The 25,020-nt window shown below is 41.8% G+C and overlaps 1 protein-coding gene across 1 annotated transcript in view; it reads left to right on the plus strand.

Annotated features, from left to right (window-relative positions):
* The window catches only part of LOC131456445 (transcription factor SOX-5-like), a 58,994-nt gene extending 38,211 nt beyond the window's left edge, over window positions 1–20,783 (plus strand). The window contains exons 6-12 of the mRNA XM_058624790.1: window positions 4,132–4,296; window positions 9,463–9,658; window positions 13,146–13,291; window positions 16,839–16,941; window positions 17,244–17,420; window positions 18,500–18,716; window positions 19,360–20,783. Of these exons, the coding sequence (XP_058480773.1) occupies window positions 4,132–4,296; window positions 9,463–9,658; window positions 13,146–13,291; window positions 16,839–16,941; window positions 17,244–17,420; window positions 18,500–18,716; window positions 19,360–19,666 (1,311 nt within the window). The 3' untranslated portion in view covers window positions 19,667–20,783. The remainder of the gene's footprint in view (window positions 1–4,131; window positions 4,297–9,462; window positions 9,659–13,145; window positions 13,292–16,838; window positions 16,942–17,243; window positions 17,421–18,499; window positions 18,717–19,359) is intronic.
* Window positions 20,784–25,020: the final 4,237 nt, after the last annotated feature.

The following is a 25,020-nucleotide window of genomic DNA, read 5'->3' on the forward strand; positions in this document are numbered from 1 at the left end:
TGGAATTAAAGCTGAGAGAAAAACTCTCAGTAGCTTGGCTGTGGGATGAATGCAGTTCTGAGAAAAATGTATCATCTCTCAATGATTCAAAGCTTTTTCTATATGTGAAACATCCTCCATAGGAAATAACAAAGTAACCCGTGTCGTCAGTGTGAGCTTAACACACAATCCTCCATAAAGGGTTTTCAAGGCAATGGAAGCTTAGGAGTGTACAAAGTTGGCATTTAGCATTTTAATCTTGGGATGAGTCTGACATTGTGCAGTGGAGCATGTTAATCTGGTTCCCTATTGACCCTTGGTATCATTGATATCATCCACATCACACAAATGGACTGAGACAGACAGATAGAGCACTGGAAACGAAAAGAAAAAAAATGCACTTATCTAGGCAAGAGAGTGCAAGATTACCGATAAAGATGAAAAGGCAGCGGTAACAGAAGTATTTAGAAGGATGATCAGTTAAAAGGATAATCAGAGAGAGAGAGACTGATGGGGGGTGGAGGTAAGTGAAAGAGAAAAGTGTGGATGTGTGTGTGAGAGGAAGAGAAAACGTGTGTGTGATATAAAGAGGGTCAATGGCTTGGGTCAGGCATCATATGGAGAGGCAGATGTTGGAACATATTGTTCTGGATTACCGTGATTTACACTGGAGAGATGGATGGATGAACAACAGAGAGGCAGGCATGGTGGAGGCAAGAGAGGAGGAAGAGGGAGAAAAGAGAGGCAGCAGCAAATTGAGAGAAGGTAAACGGGAAATCAGTCGAACACCTCATTTCTCTACAAAACCTTATCTGGGTGAGAGAAAGAGCACAGCAAAGCATTTCCCTTACACATGAGAATTGCTTTGGTGCTGGTATCTCCTTCTCGGCCTTACAGACCTCTTTGGGTTGCAAGGAAATGCCATTTTGTGATAGCAGTGTTGGATCGATGTGAAATCAATTGGCAGCAAGGATAGGCGGCTCTAGTTAAGAAAATTCTGCTTCTGAAGATGTAATGAGAAAAGGAAAATGATTTTCACTGTATCTTAATTCTGTACATTCATCAATGTCGTATTGTTGGTGTAAAAGTCGTAGTTTATTGTGTCATCGACTATAGGTAATTCAGCTAATATATGGGGAAAGCTAAGTTCTTTTTTTTTATTCTTTTTATAAGCTCCTCTCAAATGACCACTGTTGTCAGTTCTGTGGGTTTTTGATCACATTTATTATTTCAATTATAAGTAGGTGTTACTTAAATGAGGGAAAAAAAGATATAACGACAGGTTAACACAAGCGTTCAAGACGTTCTTTTAGTCACAAGACAGACTGCAGCTAAGAGCAATGTGGTGAGACAGACAGGAAGTGAGACAGACAGAAAGGCAGAGAAGAATCCATTAAGATCCATACAATAGTCCTCGTTGTCCACGTCAACAATAGAGCTCCAACTGCTCTGAAGGGCCGCTAACTCTGACAACAAAGAGCAGACACGCTGGTAATCTGACTAAAGCTGCAGATTATTGACCAAGACTCACTCTATCTTGTACACACACACACACAGCATCAATACTGCTAATACCAGACAATCACCCTCTAGGTCTTCACACAAAGAACACCAATAGTTACACTTTACCTTTTCACCTCTTGTCGACAGAACTCAAGGTGGACATCCCTACACACACACACACACACACACACACAAACATACTAGACACACATTGAACAGTAAACAAAAACACATGCTAGCGTTAATGCCACATCAATGGATAAGGGAGAGAAAACTGGTCATAATAGTTCAAATGGACAGAGAGAGAGAGAGAGATAAACACACACACACACACGCTCACTGTGTGTGTGTGTGTCTGCTTGCGCCTGTGTGAGTTTGCTTCTTCAGTCACCCCAGGGGGCTTTGCGCTGTCACTTCCTGTTTGTTGACATGCATGTCGTTGTGGCGATGCTCTGGGCGAGCTCCACAGTGCCTCTGCAACGTCTGTGTGTGTGTGTGTGTGTGTGTGTCATTGCTGGCCCATTGAGCAGGCTTTGAGTGACAGGAGCTGGCCTTGTAATGGAACTCAATTCACTCCACAAATAAAGAGGCCTTTGAACCACTGGTCCGAATATGGCAGGACAGACACACACACATACACACACCGCCTGTGGTCCACTCGCTGGGGAGTTTGGCTGGTAGGGAGAGAGGGACGGGCGGGGGGGCGGTGGATGACGATCTGGGGGGGTGTTCATGCTTGTCTGCACCACCACCACCACCCTCCCCTTCCCTCCACCGCTCTCTCTTCCATGAGCCACAGTAAAGCTAATTGAAGAGAAATGGGCGAGTGGAGGCTGATCTGATCTCGGTGAGCTGGTCCTCCACGCTGCTTCCATGTAGATCGCCAGAGCATGACCAATCTTCTGCTGATTTCTACATCAGCTGCAGCACAGGCAGCCGACTGCATCCACCTCAATTACCATTGCTCCTTTCAGTGTCTTTGCCAGTGGCAGATGATTTGGACACAGGTTTTATTTCCAAAATTAGGAAATACCTCATCAAAGCATTTGATAAAGTTAGAATATCTCATTTTTAAGAGAGGAAATGGTGACTTCCCTATTTTAAGGAAAAATCTTATGAAAGGAGCCAACAATAAACCACTCAGGTGCATAAAAGCTGAAACTTGATGAAAAGTCACTCAGTTTTCTCTTTCTTTAGGAAACATGTTGCTGTTATTTCGCTGTTGCATTGTTGCATCGTGAATTAACTTGTTGCCACATGTGAGTGACAGTCAGGTGGAGCTTGTTTCACATTTAAATATGAGTTTCTTCCAAAAAAAAGTACTCCTTTGTGAGAGTGTGTGCTGCCAGTTTGAATGTCTCCATTTTCCCTGCTTGTATGAAAAAAGATAAATGTCTTTATTTAAGATAGCAGAGCAGACGCTAATGTGGCTGTCAAGGGAGATAGAGAGAGGGACACAGACACACAGAGAGAGAGAAATAGCAGTGACAGCATCTCTTCCTTGTCCATTTGCATAAACCAGTCTTTGTTTGACGCTGGTGGCCAGCAGCCAAGCTCCAACAGAAGGACGGAAGTTAAACTAAAAAAAAAAGGAATGGTCCTCTTCCAGAAAAATTTAACCAGAAATAAATAATAACAATTATAACTATTCAAAAACAACACACACACACACACACACACATACACAAACACGCACATCAGTTACTTTCCACCAAAAACAACCGCTCTGCCGCTCTTCAGAGCACGGATAACTATTCTGAGAGAAACAAAACGGCATCTTGGAAATTTGTATTAGCCGACATGAAAGTAATTGAGCTTTATGGGATGATTTCGAGGGAGAAGAATCATTTATGAATACTGAAGCTCCTTCCAAGTTGTGAATGTTATGTTGTGTCTGTTGCTGTGGAAATACTGGCCAGAGACTGTTTTGTGTGATACAATTGTATTGCATAAATATTCCCAAGATTGTTCACACCATAGCAGCTCAAACCATAATGCTTCGATTTAATTGGAAATTAATTAAATACATAAATACAAAAAAAATCCAGAGAGAAAGTGTTTCCTTTTTCAGTCAGCAGTTATTGAATCAGTTTGTCTTCTCCTCAGACTATTTTATAGCGTTTGCCTGTGTATCTGCGTCTCATTGTCAGCGCACTAAAACAGAGTGGGACACAAGACAATTCTGGCATGTAGCTTCAAGAATTTTCCACCCTCTCTCTCATTCCCTCTGCATCATCACTTTTTTTTCACCTTGAGCAAGAGCTGGGCTCTCTGCCGTGACCTCGATAGTTGGGATGTTTTCCCTTTCTCCCACGATGCACCTGGAGGGGACATGGCCATCTCTGGGCCTGTCACAGAGGCTGTTAGCGCTTCTCCCAGGGGGTGAGGGAGGGGGTTGACAGAGGAGATGTCCCTCTCTGTGTCTCTCTGTCACACAAATACTGGCCCGGCCACTAATGGCCTCTTCTTCCAGAGCTTTTTAGCCACCATCTTCTTTTTTGTTTGTGTGCTCTCAAGTATTCATTTATTCATGTTGTCCCTTTCTTCTCCTTTTTTTTATCCTCCTACCCCCTCCCTTTATCTGATATCTTCTCTCTCTCTCTCTCTCTCTCTCTCTCTCTCTCTCTCTATCTCTCTCTCTACCTGCAGCAGTTGTATGCTGCTCAGCTGGCAGCCATGCAGGTTTCCCCCGGGGCCAAGCAGCACGGAGGCAGCATGCCACACCAAACCAACCTGGGCACACACTCGCCACCCACCAACACACACCTACAGAGTGACAAGAGCCACAGCTCCCCACCACCACACAAGAATAAGGTAAAAGAAACGTGTGTGCATGTGCACACTATGTGTTTAATTCTAGAACTGCCAGAGGAAAGTCGGCTAAACATTTTCAAATAAACTTGTTTCGAGTATTTTCCAAAACTCATTTTAATTTCTCTCTCAGATTCTAGTGCCAAATTCTTTATTTCAAGATAAAGACACACATTTATCCTAAAATGTAAATGTGTTTACATATTTACAATCACTTTGTAAAGGAACTTCAATTTTTTTTGAACATATGTAAAACCTCTGGCCTTTCTAGTGTTACAGCACAGAGTGATTGTCGTTCACTGCACTGCATGACCTGAACATGTGTCTTTGTTCTTGTTTTTTGTTTTTTTTAATCAAACATGTGTCTGAAGCAATGGCCAGCTCCTCTACTAATGCACACCTTGGTACAACTAGATCTTGGACAAAAACTCACAGGCACCTCTGCCCAAATCAAACTCTCCAACTTTATCACAGAACTCCAGCTGGTATCTGGTCATGGTGGACTTCAGATGTATTAGTGTTTGTGCCGTTTTCTCGGCTGGCTGCCCAATAGGGCCAAAGGGAGGCCTTGTGTCCATTCAAGTGGAATTCTATGAATAACTGGTGGACTGTTGAAACCTGCACTACCTCCCCACACACACAAGCCCACAACCATGACCCCTGCTGTCCTCTTTCTGCCCCAGGATCTTCCACAAGTGCAGTGGTCACTCACAACCCAGGACACACACGCACACATGATTTGTCTGTCTAGGATTGGAACAACACTATCAAAGCCCCACAGAGTTTGTCAATCTGAATTCAGATTTGTTCTAACCCCAGTTTCTATCACATAAATCAAAGTTTCCCATCTCCTCCTTTTTTACATTTTCTTCCCTTATCTGAACTCTCCTCTTCTTTCCTTCTTTCTTCTACTACTTCTGCTTTCCACTTTCATGTCTTTTCTTTTGTTATCTGCAATTGAATCATCCCATTATTGACCTGTGCAGCTCCTGTCTTCATATTCCTTTAAGAATGTCTTCTGGATTTACTACTGACTCCACCTTTGCTTAAAACTTCACTTCCTGATTGATTCTTATCAGCAAGGATTTGACCATCAGCTGTAAACAAACAGTCATTGTTGCTTCTTATTAGTGTTACTTAACTGCAGAGAGAATCAACTTCTTGTTTACCCTGACACGTGCACTCACGGTGTACCTGAATGGTCTTGTGATGGGCGTATAAATATAGACCCAGATTACATCCAAATTTGAGCCAAACTGTTAATCTGGACACAGATCCCTTTATCTTAAAACACCTCTCTTGAACTGTTAGGATGAACTTCAGGTTCAGGGTAAAGCTCATCATTGACCCCAGAGCATGCACCCACATCCTTCACCTTCACACACGTAACTATCCCACCTCACTGATACACAAACATTTATTACCATATATATGGAGTTGGGCTGACAGGCAAGTGCTGCGGGAACATGGGAAGCTGTAATGGCTCCCCAAGTCCAGCAAGAGTGGCAGACTTGGAGTGGACCCACATGGACCCCGACTGGCTTCATGGAGCCAAAATAACTGATTGACCGCAGAGCTCCTCATGGAGGGACAAACTTTTTTCTTTTGTTTTCCATTTTCTCCCTGTCAGTCACTCAGCATCCTGCTGGTCTTTTTTAATTGCTTTCATTCAGTTCATCTCAGTCTTTCTTAAACTCTCTTCTCCTTCTCTCTCTCTCTCTCTCTTGCTCTCTGGTAGAGTGACATGTATATTTCAGGGGTGTGTTCCCCCTGTGGACTTTATCTCAGGTCTCTAGTCATTTAGAGACCTGCTGCCTGCCACTGCCCACAGCTGTTTGGTCTCAGGCGCACATCGCTTAAGTGCTTTACCCTCGGGTGAAACATGCACACACACACACACAGGTGTTGGACAAGTGGACAAGTTACCAGCTAGGAACCATCCAAAGCCCCTCCCACACAAATACACACAACCATGGCAAAATCACTGCAGCATACATGCAGTTTTCTTACACGCAAGACTGGATTTTAAGATGCAGGCAGGCATGCATACAGACTCATACAATAGTGCAGTTCAAGCTATACCATAGCCTTATATAAAGTGCATTCACTGACCCGAATCATTGGTGGAAAGTAACTGAAAAAGTACTATAGTAGCTGTACAGTTTTGTTATACTTAATAATACTATACTACTTGGAATTTAAAAAAACAATCACCAGATCTGTGGTTTTCACTTACACTTAATTTGCTTTTTCAGAATATCAAGTCAAAATATCAATATAAGTATTATTATTAGTATCCCTAATAGTATATAAATAAAACATATAAAGGAAAATTAAAAAGTATACTTTTAAAAAAAGTATAAAAATCAAACAATGAACTGTACTACATGAAATACATGTAAACCCCAAAGCCTTTATAGGAGCCAATCTAAATAATACTAATAATAAAATCATGCTATACTTTACTTAGTAAAGTTAACAATCTGAGTATGTCTTCCATGACTGCTCACATGTACACACACATTTGAATTTTAGATGCAGCATAGAACTGAAAGGGACACCTAAACTATATTGACAACAACATCTGGCATATAAATGACATAATGCAACCACTAAACTGCTGCTAATGTTTCTGTTACTGACTGTGCCACATACTGGAAGAGATGGTGTCAAATCTGCCTCCTTGGTGTCATCTGCTATCGGATAAATTTGACAATAAAGCTCATATCCAAACAGTCAACTATAGCTGGAATGAAAAGAAGTGAGACGACAGGGAAAGACTGAGAGACGCCGTAAGAAAAGTAGATGTAAAGTTCTTGATATGGACATCATAGCACACACCCACACACAGACAAAGATCTGGCCAGGATAAACAACAGTTGTGCACACACTTGTCCTGTTAATTGAACCATCAGCCTCTGTGGTAAGATGCAGAACCCTGATGTCGTTTTCTTCATGTCTGCATCTACAAAAGTCACACACACACACACACACATTATCACTCTCCCCCTGCGCTCTCTCTCTCTCTCTCTCTCTCTCTCTCTCTCTCTCTCTCTGTCCCTCTGGCTCTTGCTGTCACTCTGCATGTTTTTGTCCACAAAGCTGGAGACTGTTTCATCAGCCAAGAGAGAGACAAAAGCAATTGTATTAATTCTAGATTGCTTTAGAGGCCTCACACACACACACACACACTCATGCGATATAGAGCTTGTTGAACAATCTCACACACACACACACACAAGTCGGTCCAAGCCTCTCAGCTCCACTGTCTAAACTAATTCCTCCACAGTGGCATAATGCAGGTTGGCCACCTTCCCACCATAGGATTTGGCTTGGCTCAGAGAGGAAACTCCCCCAGCCACTGTACAAGAGGCGGAGGCATTATCTATTTGTAATAAATATTCAAACGGGTTCCCAGCCAAAGCCGCACATAGTGTGGGTCAGGACTGAGAAGATCCTGCTCAGTTTTTCTCTCCTCTGTTCTCTTTTCTATTTCTCCGGCTCATTGTCTCAATGAAGGCATCTTTGGGGGGTCCTCTGTCTATTTAGAGAGAAAGACCCCCCCTAATGAAGGACAATCCGGTTAGGCCTCGCTGCACACTAACACATTTACACACACACAAAGTTGAGATTGTACACAAGCACACACACACACGTAGAGGCTTAATTGGAAGGGCTTAATTGAGTTGTGAGGGGCTCATAAGGCTTAGTATGACTCAAGGAGTGGGAATCAGGGAAAGTCGGCCCTAATGAGTAGAGATACCACACACAGACACACTGTGACATGGTCATACTCTCTTTTTGGATCCCACTCTATGCTGGACTGTGCACCTTCTAAACAGCAATTGGAAAGAAAAGGAAACTTAATGTTTCTGTTTTGTTGACTGGTTTAAGTTGAAGTACAACAAGTCAGCACCTGTAATGCCAAAAGTTTTTTTTTTATATAGAACAGACACATACAGACAATGATTATTTACTTGTCAAAATGAATCAATCACACATTAACACTGTTGCTGTGCATCTTATTGGTGGGCCCCGTAAGTCATCCCTTGCTCCATGTTGTGTCTGCCTTTTAATTGCGGAGTTTTAATTACACAGAGTGGTCTGTGTACATCTGCTCCTTTGGCGGTCTAATTCCTTCCTTCCTGTCATGTGACCCTGCAAGACTCCCTCTGATTGGATTAGGCCATCAGCAGGGGTGATGTTGCCATGACGATTAAAGTAATAACAGCTCACGGGCTTCATGCGGTTTTCCACATGCCGATTCATTTAGAGGCCACAGTCTGTTCCATGTATTGTGTGCTGACATCAATTTGATTGAGATGAATGGGTGCACATATATGGCAACAGAGCATTATTATACACGGCTCTGGCCTTAATATACAAATACTGTTGACATCAATTATGCTGACCTCAGAATACCAATACTTGAAAAGATGCAGTTGCTGTCACAGCTGGGCTGCGAGTGTGTGTGGTTGTCTTTGAGGCAGAAAGTGCTGCTGCTCCCTCGTGTCTAATGGAGCAAGTGCTCATTGAAGTGGCAGACAGCCCTCTGTTCTGTTTGCTGTTTGATACATTGAGATGTCGCATGTCTTTGGTTTCTCACAGCTGTAAAGACACTGTTGTTCTTCCTGAATGACATACAGAGGAGTCTGCAGTAGTTTTCTAAATTCAAAGATCGAGTTCAAGGTGTTCCTTCACCTCACATGTTTGATTGTTACACTTATTTGAAGCATGTCATCGAGCAGCATTATACAGTAATGCATGCTAACTGGAGCCTGCATGTGAAGCATGCATGTGCATGTGCGTACGTGTTGTCCTCTCTGCCTTGTTTGAGGGGTTACTTTGCTGTGATTGGCCTATTGGATATTTTGCATGTCTATGTCCTTGGTTTGCACATACGTATATGAATGTTTGCATTTGTTTCGTGCTGTTAATTTTTCACATATGGTGAGCTGTTTGGACACAGGCAGTGGCATGCACCTTGACATCAGTCCCACCAGGCTTGCGTCAGATCGCTGTGCATGGTCTCCAGTTTGATCAGTGCGTGTCAAAGCCTTGAGTGCAGGTTGTATCAGTGAGGGAGGGCGAGGTGTCCCTCTGGCCTCCCGCTTCCAAATTGCTACGGTGGTCACAGCAGGCGAAACTGTGCTGTTTTGGTTTTTGCAGGACAGTGAGGGTGCACAGCCACTGAACCTGTCGGCCAAGCCTAAGGCATCCGAGAGCAAGTCACCCAACTCCCCCCCAACTTCCCCACAGGTCAATGCTGCTGCTGCTGCCACCAAGCTGGGCCCTGCCAGTTCCATGAAGCAGAGCATCGCTCCCTCCAGCATCGGAGGACCACCAACCAGAGTCAGCTCAATAGGTAAATGGACCAAGTGTCCATCTCACACACACGCAGCATGTTTACATGATGTATTATCATCATTATTATTATTATTATCATTATTATTATTATTGTTATTATTACTATTATTATTGTTATAATTATTATTATTATTATTATTGTTATTATTATGCAAGTCTGACTTGAATGGTAGAAAGAAACAGAATAGCGCTCAACATGTACCAACTAGCTGTCGCCCTAAAGATGTTTATAGTCTCTGACATTAAAGGTCACCTAGAAAACACCTTACTCTATCAAGTTTAGGCCATATTGCTATCTAGTGTAGCAGAGGCACACATACCTGATTCAATAAATCAATTCTCCTGCTAGTGTTTGTATACTGAGACAAAGACAGTTAAATAGCTGGGCATGGAAATGTTGTGACTGAGGAAAGGAAGGGAAGCGGTCATCACCAGTTGTAAAAAAATGCACATACGTATTGTACATGAAAAACTGTTGATAAAAACGTGAGACCATACATAATATACACATACAGTATGATTTAATACAAGTGTTTGCAAATGGTTCACTTAATGAAAGAAAACAGCAGAAGTTCTGCTGTTAGTGGCAACAACAAGAACAGTGTTTTTCCTTGTAGTGTTTCAATTGTTGCTTGTGCCAGTGCCATAATCACACCCAGTCATATGTACGTATTCATACATAATATATGACATAAATGAATCACTATTTTCTGCTCTTAATCAATTTTTCACGCAACACTGATAGTTCAAATATTGCACATATGTAACAGGCTATAATTAGTGTGTTTGTGTTTTTTTGTTCCATGTTGCTATTTGCCTCAGGGCTGCTTCATTGTTATGTGTTTATTAGTAACTGAAAGAGACAGAGAGACAGAGTGAACGGAATGGGAGAGAGAGAGGGGGAGAAATGGGGATTAGCACTTTTTTTTTCCCAAGCGATGAAGTGGGGTATAATAAAGAGAGGAGCACATGACAGACAGGAGGTATCACCAATAAGATTAGACAAGCCTCTTACATGAGCCAGGACAGCGCAAACACCCAGCGTTAATGACACAATGACAACACACACACACACACACATATACCCAGTCCACCCCCTCCTCCTCCTCCTCCTAACTGCAGTTAGTCATTTTTTTTCTGACTTCTTGACTAATCTCACTGTTTTTCAACAAATCGGGCGGATTTAATATCAGATTAGTGGATTTGCAGTCCCAGATGTTTTTTGTTCAGAAAAATGGATTACAGTGTTTAAAGTTTGTGTGTTATCCAAGCGGAATTATTTGTGTGGGAATACCAGTTTATTTTGTGTTGCAAATCCCAGTTATGGTGTAGGAATTCATAATGTTCCATCTGTTGCCACCGAGTTAAACTCCGACACTGGCACATTTTGTAATTATAGCTCATGGTCGTATGAGGAATCCTGTTACAAGTTTAGAGGGGACAGAGATTACAAATTAGAAGAGTCTGGAGGAGGTTGTTTTGATGTGGGTGTGAGTGTGTGTGCCTGTGTGTGTTCAGGTGATTTAAATTAAGACAGGAACAAACAACAGATAAAAAAGATAAACGGATTGGAACTGAAGACCAGAAATGTAGACAGAGCCAAGTCACTTTTGTTCACATTTAATTTGGATTTTTATTTTGATTCTAGTTGTACTTATATTTAAATCTCGCTACATATTTCTACATATCAATCCTTCATCCTCATTGCATTGTATTAAATTAAATTTAGCATAATGTTTACTCAGTGTATTTATATAGAAAGGGTTAATTACTTTTCAGGCAGGTTTCAGTCTGTCTCTGTCAGCATCTCTATGGCACACCTTTCTTTCTTTGTTGACACCTACCATTCCAGAGGCATGTTCCCCCATCTGTGACTCCTACCAGCCATCCATCCATCCATCCGTCAACTCAAACTTAACTGAAGGACTGTCAGTGCCTGCAACTTCATTCCACTGTGTTTGTCCCTGTTATAACAAACTGCAGTCATCTCTCTGCCTGAGTCTTTTTGTGCTGTGTGCGTGTGTAAAGAGAGACCCCCCTCCTCTTCTATTTGGGTCACATTCACTTGTCTAGATGGTTGGTATTTTGCTGTCAGTCTGAGAGATACTCACACACTTTCATGTGCAAAAGAATATCTATCTGCCCCCCTCCTTCTCATTTGACACCAGATTAAAATTGACACCCGATACCGTCGTCGTCTCCCTCTTCTTCTATCTCCCAATCCCCACTCCAGCACCCACCCCACCCCACCCCTTTTGGCCCCACTCAGATCCAGATTTTCTGGTTATGACTTTTAAAAGAGTACACAGCTCTGTCATTACAATCTGAAGCTGGTAATCTGGCCTGAGATGGCATTAGCAGTGCGGATTAGCGCAGATAAAGGCCCCATAAGTCAGCCACGGCTCTTTGTTAAGAGCTAACATGGCTGATGGATCGAGGTGATAGTGGCACACACAATCGCACAGAAAGACGGACACACACACACACACACAGTCACACAGTCAGAGCAGATGCCTCGGATGCCTCATCGGCGGCTAAGCTGCGGAAATAATAGGAATAATAGGTGGCGACGAGGAGCGAGGAGATCTGATGTCTGTTTAGCAGCAGGGCAGATGTTCTCAACTGGGGAAATTAGCAGGACTTTTTTAGCCATAATGAGAGTCATCTGGTCCAAGTAGAACTGTGAGGGTTCAGATGAAAATTGTGTGTGTGCGCGTGCACGACGCTTACGACAGAGTGAAAAGCACATGTTTGAGAGTGTGTGTTTGTATCCATTTTGTGTTTACAGCTGACAGCAGGTAAGGGGGCAGTGGACAGCACACATGACTCACAGGCTCAACAAGCCCAAGTTGTCGTGTGTGTTGTTAGTTTTTGTTACCTCTGTTCTGGTATACTTACACTTACCTTGTCAGGATCTCATGGGGCCAAAGTCTGGTCCTCATGAGGTAGAACCTCATTTCTGAGGCTCAGTTTAATGTAAGATGTAAATTAAGGTTAGGGTTAGACATTGACCAGTGGTAAGGTTTGGGATAATACTTTTTAGCCTGAAAAAAAAATGTATTTAAATCAGTGCAGAGTCCCAACAAAATTAGCTGTGCAAACGCGTGTGTGTCTGCGTGTCTGAGATACACACACACACAGATGTGCTGGGAAAACTCCCTCATCAAGTGTGTGTTAATGTCTTTACCTCATGGTGCCGGGGAAGATTTATTCCAGATGAAAACCTCCTGCCAGCTTCTGAAAACACGCGCACATGCACACACAAAAGCACAAATACACTCTATCAGTGACTTTCATTGACAATAAAAAAATCCTCATTATTCTGTCTAATTATATTTTTTACACTCCCAAGTATGAATAAAATAGAAAACAAAAATGTATACATTTCACTGTTTTAACAAAATAAATCAGCAAATTAAATAAATGCATGTCCTGTTTCTCTGTCTGTGTCTCAGCAGATTTGTTGTCCTCGCTGTCCTCAACAGCCTACCTTAACGACCATGAGGCGGTGACCAAGGCCTTCGCCGAGGCCCGACAGATGAAGGAACAGCTGAAGAGAGAGCAGCAGGTCCTGGACGCCAAGGTGGCCGCTGTCAGCAACCTCAGCCTCAACAATGGACGCACAGACAAGGTAGATCACTTAAAATTACAACTCTACAACTGTATCATTTTGTGTGCAACAATTTCCATGACGACTAGAAATATTTCAGTTTATTTTCATTGATTTTTTTAGGTAAACCACTGATAATATCACAACTTGGAATGGAACATAATGTAGCACCCTCTCCACTTTAGTTTGGATTTATAAGAACAGGGACACATGATATGAAACATAATACTGTGTTATTACATACAGTAAAATATAATTATTTATATTTTATATATATTCATTTTAAGGGATTGTGTAAAAATTAAAACATAAATTTGACCATTCTTGAAATTAAATAATTAAATCTTTTGGACCATCAAGTGTAAAAATCAGTGAGTGCAGAGCTGCTTTTAGGAGACTTTTTATATTGGTTTTAAAAGAGCTGCAGCTCCTCATGTCGTTGTGCACAGTGTTCTGCTTATTTGCAACTGCAGTAGAAAAAGTTGTTGAAAAGAATCATCAACAAAAGCAAAATACAACAGAGGTTGTTGTATTTGGTTGTAAATTGTTGTATTTTATCAAAAAAGCAAAACAAAATATAAAATTCAGACCTACACAGAAGGTATAAACTCATACATTTTCAAATAAGAAAGAAAAAAAACCCAACATTTCTATAAAGTTGTCCCAAGCTGTATCGTCTCATTGCCAGTGTGTAATAATTAGTCTTGCTTTATGCCGTCGCTGCTGCACTATGTAGGAGGGAGGCTAATCAGTGCACATTGTGCTCACTGAAATGTGCTGAAGCTAAACAGGGCTAGATAAGGTGAAACCAGAGGTGTCTCAGAGGTAATGAGTGTGTCTGTAAGGCACACTGCGGGGTTGTGTGTGTGTGTGTGTGTGTGTCAGAGTGGAGCGTCGAGGAGAAGCTAATGTGAAGTGACGGCACCGGCTCCTCAGCAGCGTAGCTAAATTGTGGTTATTTGTTAAACACATAGGGAGTCGAGCGCACGCGAGCACACGCACACACACACACACACACACACACACACACAGAGCAACTGTGCGCTTGAAGTGTCTACATCGCTGACATTCAACAGCTCTGTCTGTTTCTGTTTCAAACAGTTAAACCTTTACTGCTTTTGTAGCCCAGCTGCATTGAACCACATTATTCACACAGGGAATAGATGGTAATAAACTGCAGGTACAGTGGAAAAACTTCAGTCTAACGGACACTTAGATTTACTCTGCGTCTACAGGAAGTGTGATCAATTCTGCGGCTACAGTTTACTGTTTTATAGCAGCGTATTTTACAGATACAGCATTTATTCCCTCAGACGGAGGTTTTTTAGCCATTTAACTGAAAAGCAGGGGATCAACACATTTTAAATATAGGGCTGACGTGGTATCGTGATAGAAAAGTTTCAAATTCATCAGTTATCACAATAAAATGTCCTCGTTTAGAAAGTGATTCAATATCCACTAATCATTTTAAAAAGAAAAAACACTTCATTTCACAAATTGGAGACAAAACATACATAGAAATCATGCATGGTGTCACACAGTGTTTGCACAGGACATAAACATAATATTCATATATATATATATTGAACCTTTTTTACAGTACTGTGCAGAAGTCACCACCAGCTTTGTTGTTTTAGCAATGCTATACGGTATAATGACTTAAACCCGTTAAACAGTTTGCTAATATACTGTATAAGACCAACTTTCAGTCACATATATGATACTGAATTATTACTTTATTATTAAGTATTCTTTTTTTATTTAGTAAACTGCTGTGTTATCAAGGAAGAAGAAAAAATAAATAGTTTATTATTTATTATTGACACAATTGTAATAGTTTCCATAGTAAAACATTCACAATTTAACTAAATGTATGTTGTATTAATTTACATTAATATTAAAATCACTTCAGGCTATGATGTTTTTATTTTAAGTCCTTGAGTTTTAAGATAATTTTTTTGTTGGAGCAACCAAGCCATTGTCGCAGCTTCTAACAGCACTCGCTCTCACTCAGTCCTGTTTCCTCAGCCCTTTGGCTTTGTGCTACACGAGTGTGAAGTCAGCAAGCTCTCAGCATTCAGATACCACAGTGTCATCTCAGTGACACTCAGAGGATTAGTTTTGTCGTTACTTTGTATCTTGGCTCCAGTGTCAGCCATTCAATCCACTTTTCTCATGTACTATACTGGAGCTTAATGTCAGACTAGGCTGTCATCCACTCTGTCTCCGTGTTCATCTCTGTCGCTGCCCCTCACACACACACACACACACACACACACACACACACATTGCATAAAGCCCTTTGTAACGGCACATTTAATCTTAAAATCTGAAGCCCTGTGCCCTTTTTAGGCATGAGTGAGGCTGATCAGCTATCATAAGTGATTCATATACTGTATATATAATGACTAAATCATTGCTAACACCCAACTGAAGATTATTTTTCATTTATTAAAATTCCAAATGTTTTGCGATGAAAAGAACGTTTTCCACAGGGTGTTCTTTTTTTTTTCCGATCTCCGAAAATTATCTCTAACAATTAAACTCTGTTGGACTAAAAACAGAGAAAATGCATTTCATTATCACTCTGCCCTCCCTCCATCCAGTCAGCCAGCTCACTGGGGTCACATGTAAATGGAGAGGACCACTTTTGGAAGGTTGTTTTAGAAGACGATGGTGTTTTGGGTACTGCTCCAAATCGTATAATTAAACTCTAAAATGCTGGTGCACCACAGTGCGTGTGTGTAAGTGTATGCGTGTGTGTTCGTCGACAGCCAGCTCCTACTGTAGAGTGTGCTGGCTGTTTGCATTAAGCATGTAAATGCTCAGTAAATCAGCCTTTTATTGGTTGTAATAAATACCCAGGGGGCCGTGCGGCGTGGCCTCACTCTCGTCCTCGCTGCAGTCACTCGTTCTCTCTCTCAATAATGTGTCGACCCTCCGGGGCCTCAGCTAGAATGAGAGGCGAGCCGCGGCACTTCCCTCGCAGGTGGCTGCCAGGAGCCGCTACACACACACACACACACACACACACACTCTCACACTCACTCACATATATTATACAGTAAACACACAAAACGGTAAACATCCAAACAACATTCTTACACATGCAAACAGATGTGTTCAGGCATGCGGACGCATTTTAATGTTGACATTAACATTTTCACTGATTGACAGCAAAGTGCACCGAAACACAAACTGTTACTGCTGTTATTTGTTTGATTTCCAATCATAAAAACAACATTGTAAACTGTCGTCATATTGCTGTCAGAGTGGAATAAGACTAAGCTGTTGATTTATTGGTAATGTGGAAAAAAAAAACTCTTTGTTCCTCTTCAAAACTGACTGACGACATGTGATTTATTTGATTAAAACATTATTTTTTTTATTTTTTTAATAAAACTGTTGCATTTGTGCTATGAAAAACAAAATCTGTGACACAGAGTCACTATATCTCTTTAAAAGATTCTACAAAAAGCATCGCTACTGCTCTGTGTTTTCTTTCATTCACGTAAGTTGGAGTCGGTGAGTTGCTCGCTGACCGCCTGTAACTGTTTGTGTTGTTCAGGACAAGGCTGCCTTGGAGAGTCTGAGTCAGCAGCTGAAGCAGCAGGCGGAGGACAAGTTCAACCACGCCATGCTGGACTTCACCATGAGTGGAGACTCTGACGGTAAAGACAAACACACACATTCATACCTGGAGTCATGTCTCTATAAAGAGGGAATGGAAAAGCGTTCTTATATTTGAGCTAATAGCTGGATACATTTGACAATTAACATCAACAATTCATATGTTACAGTAGATTTGACTTTTCTTTGTGTTTATGTGCAAAGACAGTGTGTTTTTTATAATTGAATGGGTTTTTATAAAAAATTAATTAATCAATTTTATATACAATTTTATTTTTATTTAGTTCATTTGACTTCTGTGTGCCTCGGCTAACAACCTTCCTCCTACCTTCCTCTGCCCCAGGCTCCCCCAGTGTGTCAGACTCCAGAATATTTCGGGAGGCCCGGGGTCGTGGTGGCAGCAGCGAGCCTCACATTAAACGGCCAATGAACGCCTTCATGGTCTGGGCCAAGGATGAGAGGAGAAAGATTCTCCAAGCCTTCCCCGACATGCACAACTCCAACATCAGCAAGATCCTCGGTAAAATGCACACACACACACACACACACACACTTGGCCTTTGCCCTACACGTGTCACCACTACAAAAGATGATGAACGCACTGTCGTTTATATTTCCCATACACACACACACACACACACACAGATATAAGCGCACGGTGATTTCCTTACAAGCAGTGGCATTGTGTAAGCTGCTGTTAATGAACGGCTGGGGAGAGCTCGGCTCAGACAAATGATGATATAATTCATTATGCATTAAACAAGCAGCGCGAGGCCGCCTGACATTTCCCCCGGACCGCCGGGATCGTCCCTGACATTTTAAAGAGCTCCTAAGTGTTTTATAACACAGGGAAATCTGGTTTTAATAAGCCTCTCTCTCTCTCTCTCTCTCCCTCCCTCTCTCTCTCTCTTTCTCCCCCTCACTCGATTGCTAACAGATCGCAGAACATACAAAAAACAGAGAGCGAACAGCCAAGTGCTCACAGCTTTTACCCATTAAACATACAGTAGTCAAGTGCAAATTCAGCCCAGATATGAGACACAGAGGGGAAGACACACACACACACACACACACACTGATAATACAAATGTGTGAGCAGAGACTGAGCGCAGAGAGATGCCAGCAGGTTAAGTGAAGTCCTCATTAGTTCAGATGAGTACCTGTCGTCCTCACTGCTCCTCTCATCAACCGCGCTTTCCGCGATCTGTGTTCTCCTCGTCGCGGGAAACTTCCACCATTATCTACGTGCACGTGTGCGTTTGCACGTGTGTGTGTGTGTGTTTGTACAGCTGAGTGTAAGTGCTGTCAAAGGAATGACGTTATGCACATGTGACGCAGGGTCACACATGCCACACAGACATTTGTTCCTTGTTGGCGCTGTAATTGATTTCCGCGCCCGCGTACACGCTCAGTTTAAATCACCTCTTCAAACTGATTTTTATCATCTCGCTCCTGTAAATTGGTCACAACCCCACCATGATGCTCTGTATTTCATTGTTCATACTGTGCTACTGTTGCACGACACTGCTGAATTGGTCTAGAGTGAAACTAAAACAGCTGAATGTGAGTGTTAACCGTTTTTTCCCCTTCCCTGCTCAGGCTCACGCTGGAAAGCCATGACCAACCTGGAGAAGCAGCCGTACTACGAGGAGCAGGCTCGCCTCAGCAAGCAGCATCTGGAAAAATACCCAGACTACAAGTACAAGCCGCGGCCCAAACGCACCTGTCTGGTCGACGGCAAGAAGCTGCGTATTGGCGAGTACAAAGCCATCATGAGGTCCCGCAGACAGGAAATGAGACAATATTTCAGTATGGGGTAAGACGCCTGTTTTCCACTTGAACTGCTTAAAAACATGTGACACTTGTTTCCTTTATTGGAAACAAGTGTCACATGTTGGCAAACAGTTTATGCTCAGTGGGGATTTAGTATTTTGTATTTATTCTAAAAAGCCGGGAATCAAACTCTTGACCTTCCCGTTGAAAGCGCTGTCGTGTGTTTGCTTTGATATTTTCTCATGTAAATATTTAGTAAATCTGCATGAACAGTGAAGTATAAAATATCCTGTCTAACATTATTTATGTTTCTTTTTCTTAGTGTTGACAGCTTTTCCTGGTTTTACTCTGTATCATCTGATTTATATGATTTTTGTGTCATGCATTTAAAATCTGCCCAGCAAAAACAGGCCTACAAGACACCAGTATTTTTGGCTTTAGAACTCCTTAAACATATTTCACCTTAAGGGGCTATCCATTAATATAATTTGTTAGATAGACCACTTGTTAGGTTTTAAATATATAACAAATTTAAAGACATTTATATAAGATAACAAATTACATATCCAGATTTTGAAAAAGTAATTTCCTTCAGTTTTTCCCTTATTCACATCATTTTTAAATGTATGCGTCTAAAAGTAAAGCAGAGCTTGAAACTGATGTTTGTGTGTGTGTGTGTGTTACAGGCAGCAGAGCCAGCTTCCTCTGTCCTCGGCAGGTGTTGTCTACCCTGGTGCCCTGTCCATGGCGGGAATGCCTTCACCCCAGATGCCCTCTGAGCATTCCAGCATGTCCAGCAGTCCCGAACCCAACGCCAACCACCACCAGAACCCCCAGAACCTGGGCCTGAAGGGGGACGAGCCTCGCATCAAGCAGGAGCTACGGCTGGACGACAGCAACGGCGACGTGTACGACGACTTCGACTACGAGGATGAAGAGGTCGATTACACCAGTGATAATGAACACCATATCACCCAACGGGACGGCATGTGAGCCATTCACATTTAAGCCAATTACTGCTGGTTAATCCCGCCCCCCCTCCCCCCTCAAATCCTAAACCTGCCAATCAGGAAGAAAACTTTCTCTTTTGCCAATCACCCTCAGTCACAATCTCACTCAACCCTGCAACGCTTTCCCCCTTCCTTACCGACGTGGACTCTAAACAGAGCCAGACCTGCATCCCCTCCTCCCTCTGGAGTCCTGACACCAGCATTTGATCAATCAACTAAAGCACAGGACTTGTCACTCACACTGACTGTTACATGAACTGGAGTCTGGGAGGAAGAGACGACCAGAGACGACTCTGAAGCTCGCTGAGGAATATTCACGTACTACTGCAAGAGTTTGCGTCATGCCACAAGTGAGGAGAGAACTAAAAATCACACATTTAGAAAAGCAACCTTTAAAAGTTTGTAGACGAAGAGAAAGACGGAGCAGTGGACCTGTCAAAGGCTAACAGATGACACTTTAAGATGGCGGACCTGTTTGTTATCAAGAGACACTTTTAAAAAAAACAAAAAAAAAAAAACAGCTTTTTTGTTCTTTGGTTCTATAATATTCTCACTCAGGTACACGGTGCCAATAAGTGGCTTGTGAATGTGATTTGTTGTTTTTGTGCTTCAAGTTTGAATAATAATAGAAAAAGAGACATTTCTTTTTCCCCCTTTTGTTGTAAAGCACCTGAAGGACATGAAACGTGTTTATTTTTAACAAAAAGATATCTTTTCTTCAACCTTGCAGTGTGCTATCAGCAGTTTCCCCCCTTTTTATCCCATGTATTGTTGTGACTACCTGCTTCCCCCCCATTTGGAATCCAATGGGACGGTCAGGCCATGACTGACCAGTACAGCGTGGACTGTCCCACTTTGACTGGATTTTCAGGGGGGAGAAGGCGAGTCACACTGGTGTTATGGAGCAGACATGAAAGCACTGTGTTGCGAGACAATCCACCAGTTTTCCTCTCGCTCCTTCCCCTCTAACTTGATTTTGTTTAGCGCAGAACATCACTTAGCTCTAAGTGACTGTATGTGTGTGTCGGTGTGTACTCTTCTTTTTGTAAGTGCGCAAAAGAAGCTAAAAATGTCCACAATACAGAAAGACAGGCAACTCATGCTGCTACTGTTATTTACTGTACCACGCGCACGCGCACACACACACACAATAGTAGTTCTGTCCCTCAGTGTTTTCCTGCTCCCTCCAATCACCATTGTCCTGCTGTCCCCAGTGGACAGAGCTGAGGTGAAGTCAGCCAGTCAGTGTTTCTGTTTGTATTTGAATACTGTATTTTATTATTTTTTCTTCAAGCTGCCTCTAGTCTAATAATATTAACAATAATTATAAAGATGGTCAGCGTTTCTTAAGTTTAGTAAGTTATGTACAGTATAATTTATTTTTCTCCTCTTTATTGGGTTTTTATGACCATATGAAACTATGACAGTCAAAGAGACATTATTCTATTTAGCTGTAGGTATCATTAGATCTAAACAAGAACTTGTCATTTTACCTTCCTTTGTTTCGCATTCTTCGCTCTCCTGTTTTTGTTTTTTTTGATGCGTCCATGTTGTGTTAATCCTCTGGACAGGCGGGTGGGCGGAGTCAGGACAGCGAGCTGGACTGACAGACTGGACACCAGCCCTCCTCCGAGCTGAAGACGTAACCTTTTCATGTCCACATCCATTTCTGATAAGCACTCAGACTCTGCAGTCAGAGAAAAAGAACATGATTTTTTTTTCAAAAATTATTATAAATTTATTTGTAAGGGTTATTATAATGTATAATGTGAAGTTTCCCCTTTTATTTTATCTTTCCCCCTCCCCTTTTTTTGGAATCAGTTTTACCACTTTTAAAAACTGTTTTCAGTGAACAAACAAGCCCGTCCCTGTTTACTTGTTTGGCCGCCTCGCTGAGACACAGTGGAACATCATTGGAATGGACACACTCACACACACACACACACACAATGAAGAGATTATCATTACAACCAAACAAATCCTATGCTGTTGTTTTTGTAGATTTTAGATTTAATATCCATTCATGTATTTTTGTTATTTGTGATAGTTTTTGTTTTTTGTGATAGTTTTTCTTTTTTTTCTAAATCATAGGAAAGCAGTGTTTACCATGTTACGAACAACCATGATCCACCAAGGGTGTTCCACTGTGTGTGTGTGTGTGTGCTTGCGTGCATGTGTGCGTGCGTGCGTGTGTGTGTGTGTGTGAGAGACATCCAGGCGCACCTACAGTATCTTTAAAGTCACTTCTCATCAGGAGCCCTTTGCTTTGTTTTAGCTCCACGCGATGCTACAGGAGCCATGACTACTCTTCAGGTGTGCTGTCACATAGTGATCCCCACAATCATTCTTGTTATAGATGTTTGCCACATAATGAGCCTGTGGGTCTTGAGTTTGCTGTATAGTCACCCCTGCTACCATGCCATGATCCAACCTGATGCTGGAGAGAGGGGAAATTATAAAATAAGTGGATTGATCCACTTAAAGGGTTTCAGGGGGGTGGGGTGGGAGGTGGGGCATTAAGACATCAATCATCCCTGCTGGCAAGGTCTGTCCCCATATCAAGACAATGAAAATGATATTATTTAAGACAATCAAAGTCATGAGTGGAGCTCAAAACAAAGTAAGAATTATTACAAGTTAAAAAAAAAAAATCTTACCATCTCAACTTGAAAAATCAAGAAAGAATAATTATGTAAATATAACATAGAGTTATAGATTTATATTTTGTTCATAACACAGTGTAATATAAGTTGTATATTTCTTTTTTTTTTTCTCTCCCTACTGTCTCTTTTATTGATGTTATCCATGCCACAGAAAAGCAGGAGTTGCAGTACTCTGATAAAAAAATATCAAAGAAATAAAGAAAAACAGGAAAAAAATAAGCCGTGGGCTGCCACCTCCATCTGTTCTAAGTTCACTTTTTTTTCAGTATTACTGCCAGACAAGGCTCTAATAAAGACAGCAATGTGTTCGGTAAAACTTGTGCTGGTCCTGGTCACTTCTTTTCTTTGACACATACATTCACACACTGGTTTTACAGTTCCAACACTTGGATATAAACATACAAATGTACACTCACTGCCATCCTTATTTAAAAAACAATACATATATACTTGTTTATGTGAAGTACATGAGAATATGTGCACAAACTCGCGCAAGCGTGACTTAAATTTATCAGTTTATAGAGGCTGTTTCAACACACAGACTGTATATATACATATAACACAAGTGCAAGTCTGAGGCCACCGTAAGACCTGTTGTTTTAGCAATGCTATAATTAAAATAGAATCAGAACATACAGGAAATATGCACAAAGAATAGAATTCTCAGAGGGGTTTTCTCTCCCTCTTGCTTCTTCAGGCTAAAGTGTCAAGTATTTAGTGTGACCTAACATTACATGAGAACAATAACAGAAACCTGGTTCTTATATAATAAATGTCACACTCATGTTTGTCCTGCTGTTTCATGTCAAAAATGTCTGCCATGAAAAATATTAAATACACAGGAGGTTGTAGGAGGTTAACTCATTGGAAAAGTTTGCTTATACGTAAGACCAATCCGTCGAAAATGCCAAAGACCACAGAATTTTACAGACGTCCAATCCTTATTTTGCTTCGGCAAGACCAACAACAAAGCTAGCGGTCCTTCTGTTCTCATCAGTGGCACTGCCTGTGTGTCACCGAACAATTCACTCATCTCCATAACAACATGTTAATTATACTAAGACCACCTTCTTGCCCCTCCAATCAGAGGGCCGGCTGCGAAGCACGGAGCCGAATCACAGCCCGCTACGAACCTGATAACCTAATTAAACACAACAAGGAGCACTGGGTTTGTGTGTACATGTTTTTAAAAAAGAAGACCACGTATTGTCACTGTCTCTCCTGCTGTCAGCCGCAGCCGCCTGTGCTGCTGCTGCTGCTGCTGCTGCCGCCAGTTCAAAAGGCAAATCTTTAATTGATGCTCACTTTAAGGATGTTGAAGATGTTCACGCCTCAATCTTTAAAGGTTTAAAACACAAAACGCCACTCAGTGCACCCATTAACATGCCGTCCCCATCTGTGTCCATATGGTCCTGAATCGGTCCCCGCTGCCTGGCCTGACACTGTGCATAAAAACAGTTAAATGCACTCAGAGGAAGTGATTTTACGTGATTTGCTAATTACCATAACTTCACACACACAGAAAAAAATCCCTTTTCATGCAGTAATGAAGCATGATGGGGGCAGATGCACAACTCCTACGGTAAGTGAAGGACTTAGTTGTTCTCTGGGCATTGTGAATTTTTCAGTGGCAGCCTGAGGTAAAAACCTGAGAAAAGGTTTATGTTGGAATAGTTGAGGAGCAAGAGGGGGATTCAGATTTTTCTTTTTCCTTTATTGTCAGCAGTACATGAGATGCTGGAGGAAGCAAACGGTGGCTAGACTCACAGATTAAATCACATTTAACTGTATATACACGCACAGAGGTGCACGCAACACCCTAAGGTGCACTGTAGGAGTCAGCTCAGCTTAAACCACGTTATTATCCATCACAATAGAGAAAACTATTATAGTGAGCACATTCCATTCAAACGCCTGTTCGCCGTTTGTTTTGTATGTGAATAAAGTTCTTTAAAAAACAAAAAAACTTCAGGACTCACATGTCGACACGCTCATACCTGTTTTGTATGAGCGTATTGTGCATTGTGTGACTTTGAGCGAGGCCCTCTCTCTGATGAAATATGCAGTTTTTAGACTGTGGGTGTTTGGAAATAGAGTAAAAACGATGTCACATTAATGATTTAAAGTCGGTAATAGGATGTGCTGTGACGGTGAGCCGCCAGCTAAGCTGAGTTTAAGGCTCCAGCGTTAATGTATTCATGAGAAGGAGGGATTATACTGAGACAAGAGCAGCTAGAAAGCTGAGTGCAGCAGAGCAGCCGGGGCCAACAGGCCTTTTAGATATTATATATAACTACATTTACACTGTGTGAGTACACATTTCACAATGCAGGAGGTGGGACACACACACACACACACACACACACACACAGAAAACTGTAGCGCTGCAGAGTGGTATTAAAAGAGAAGAATTACAGCCGGAAAAAAAACAACACTTCACAGGTTGTAACCAAGGGAAGCAGCAAATGGAACAAATTCTGTTCTATTTGTGAGACGCGAGAGTATTTTGGTTTTAATCTCCTGTAAAATCATATCACCTGCACATATGTTGATATATTAGTTCACGGTTGTCCTGCTAACTTGAAACTCTGCTCCGGGTCTCACACAGAGATGATAATTTGATGTAGTTTGCTGGTTTACCTGCTGCCACTTGTTATAAAGGAAAGGCTGCCAC

The sequence above is a fragment of the Solea solea genome, chromosome 3 (assembly GCF_958295425.1).
Source record: "Solea solea chromosome 3, fSolSol10.1, whole genome shotgun sequence".
Classification (NCBI taxonomy): Eukaryota; Metazoa; Chordata; class Actinopteri; order Pleuronectiformes; family Soleidae; genus Solea; species Solea solea.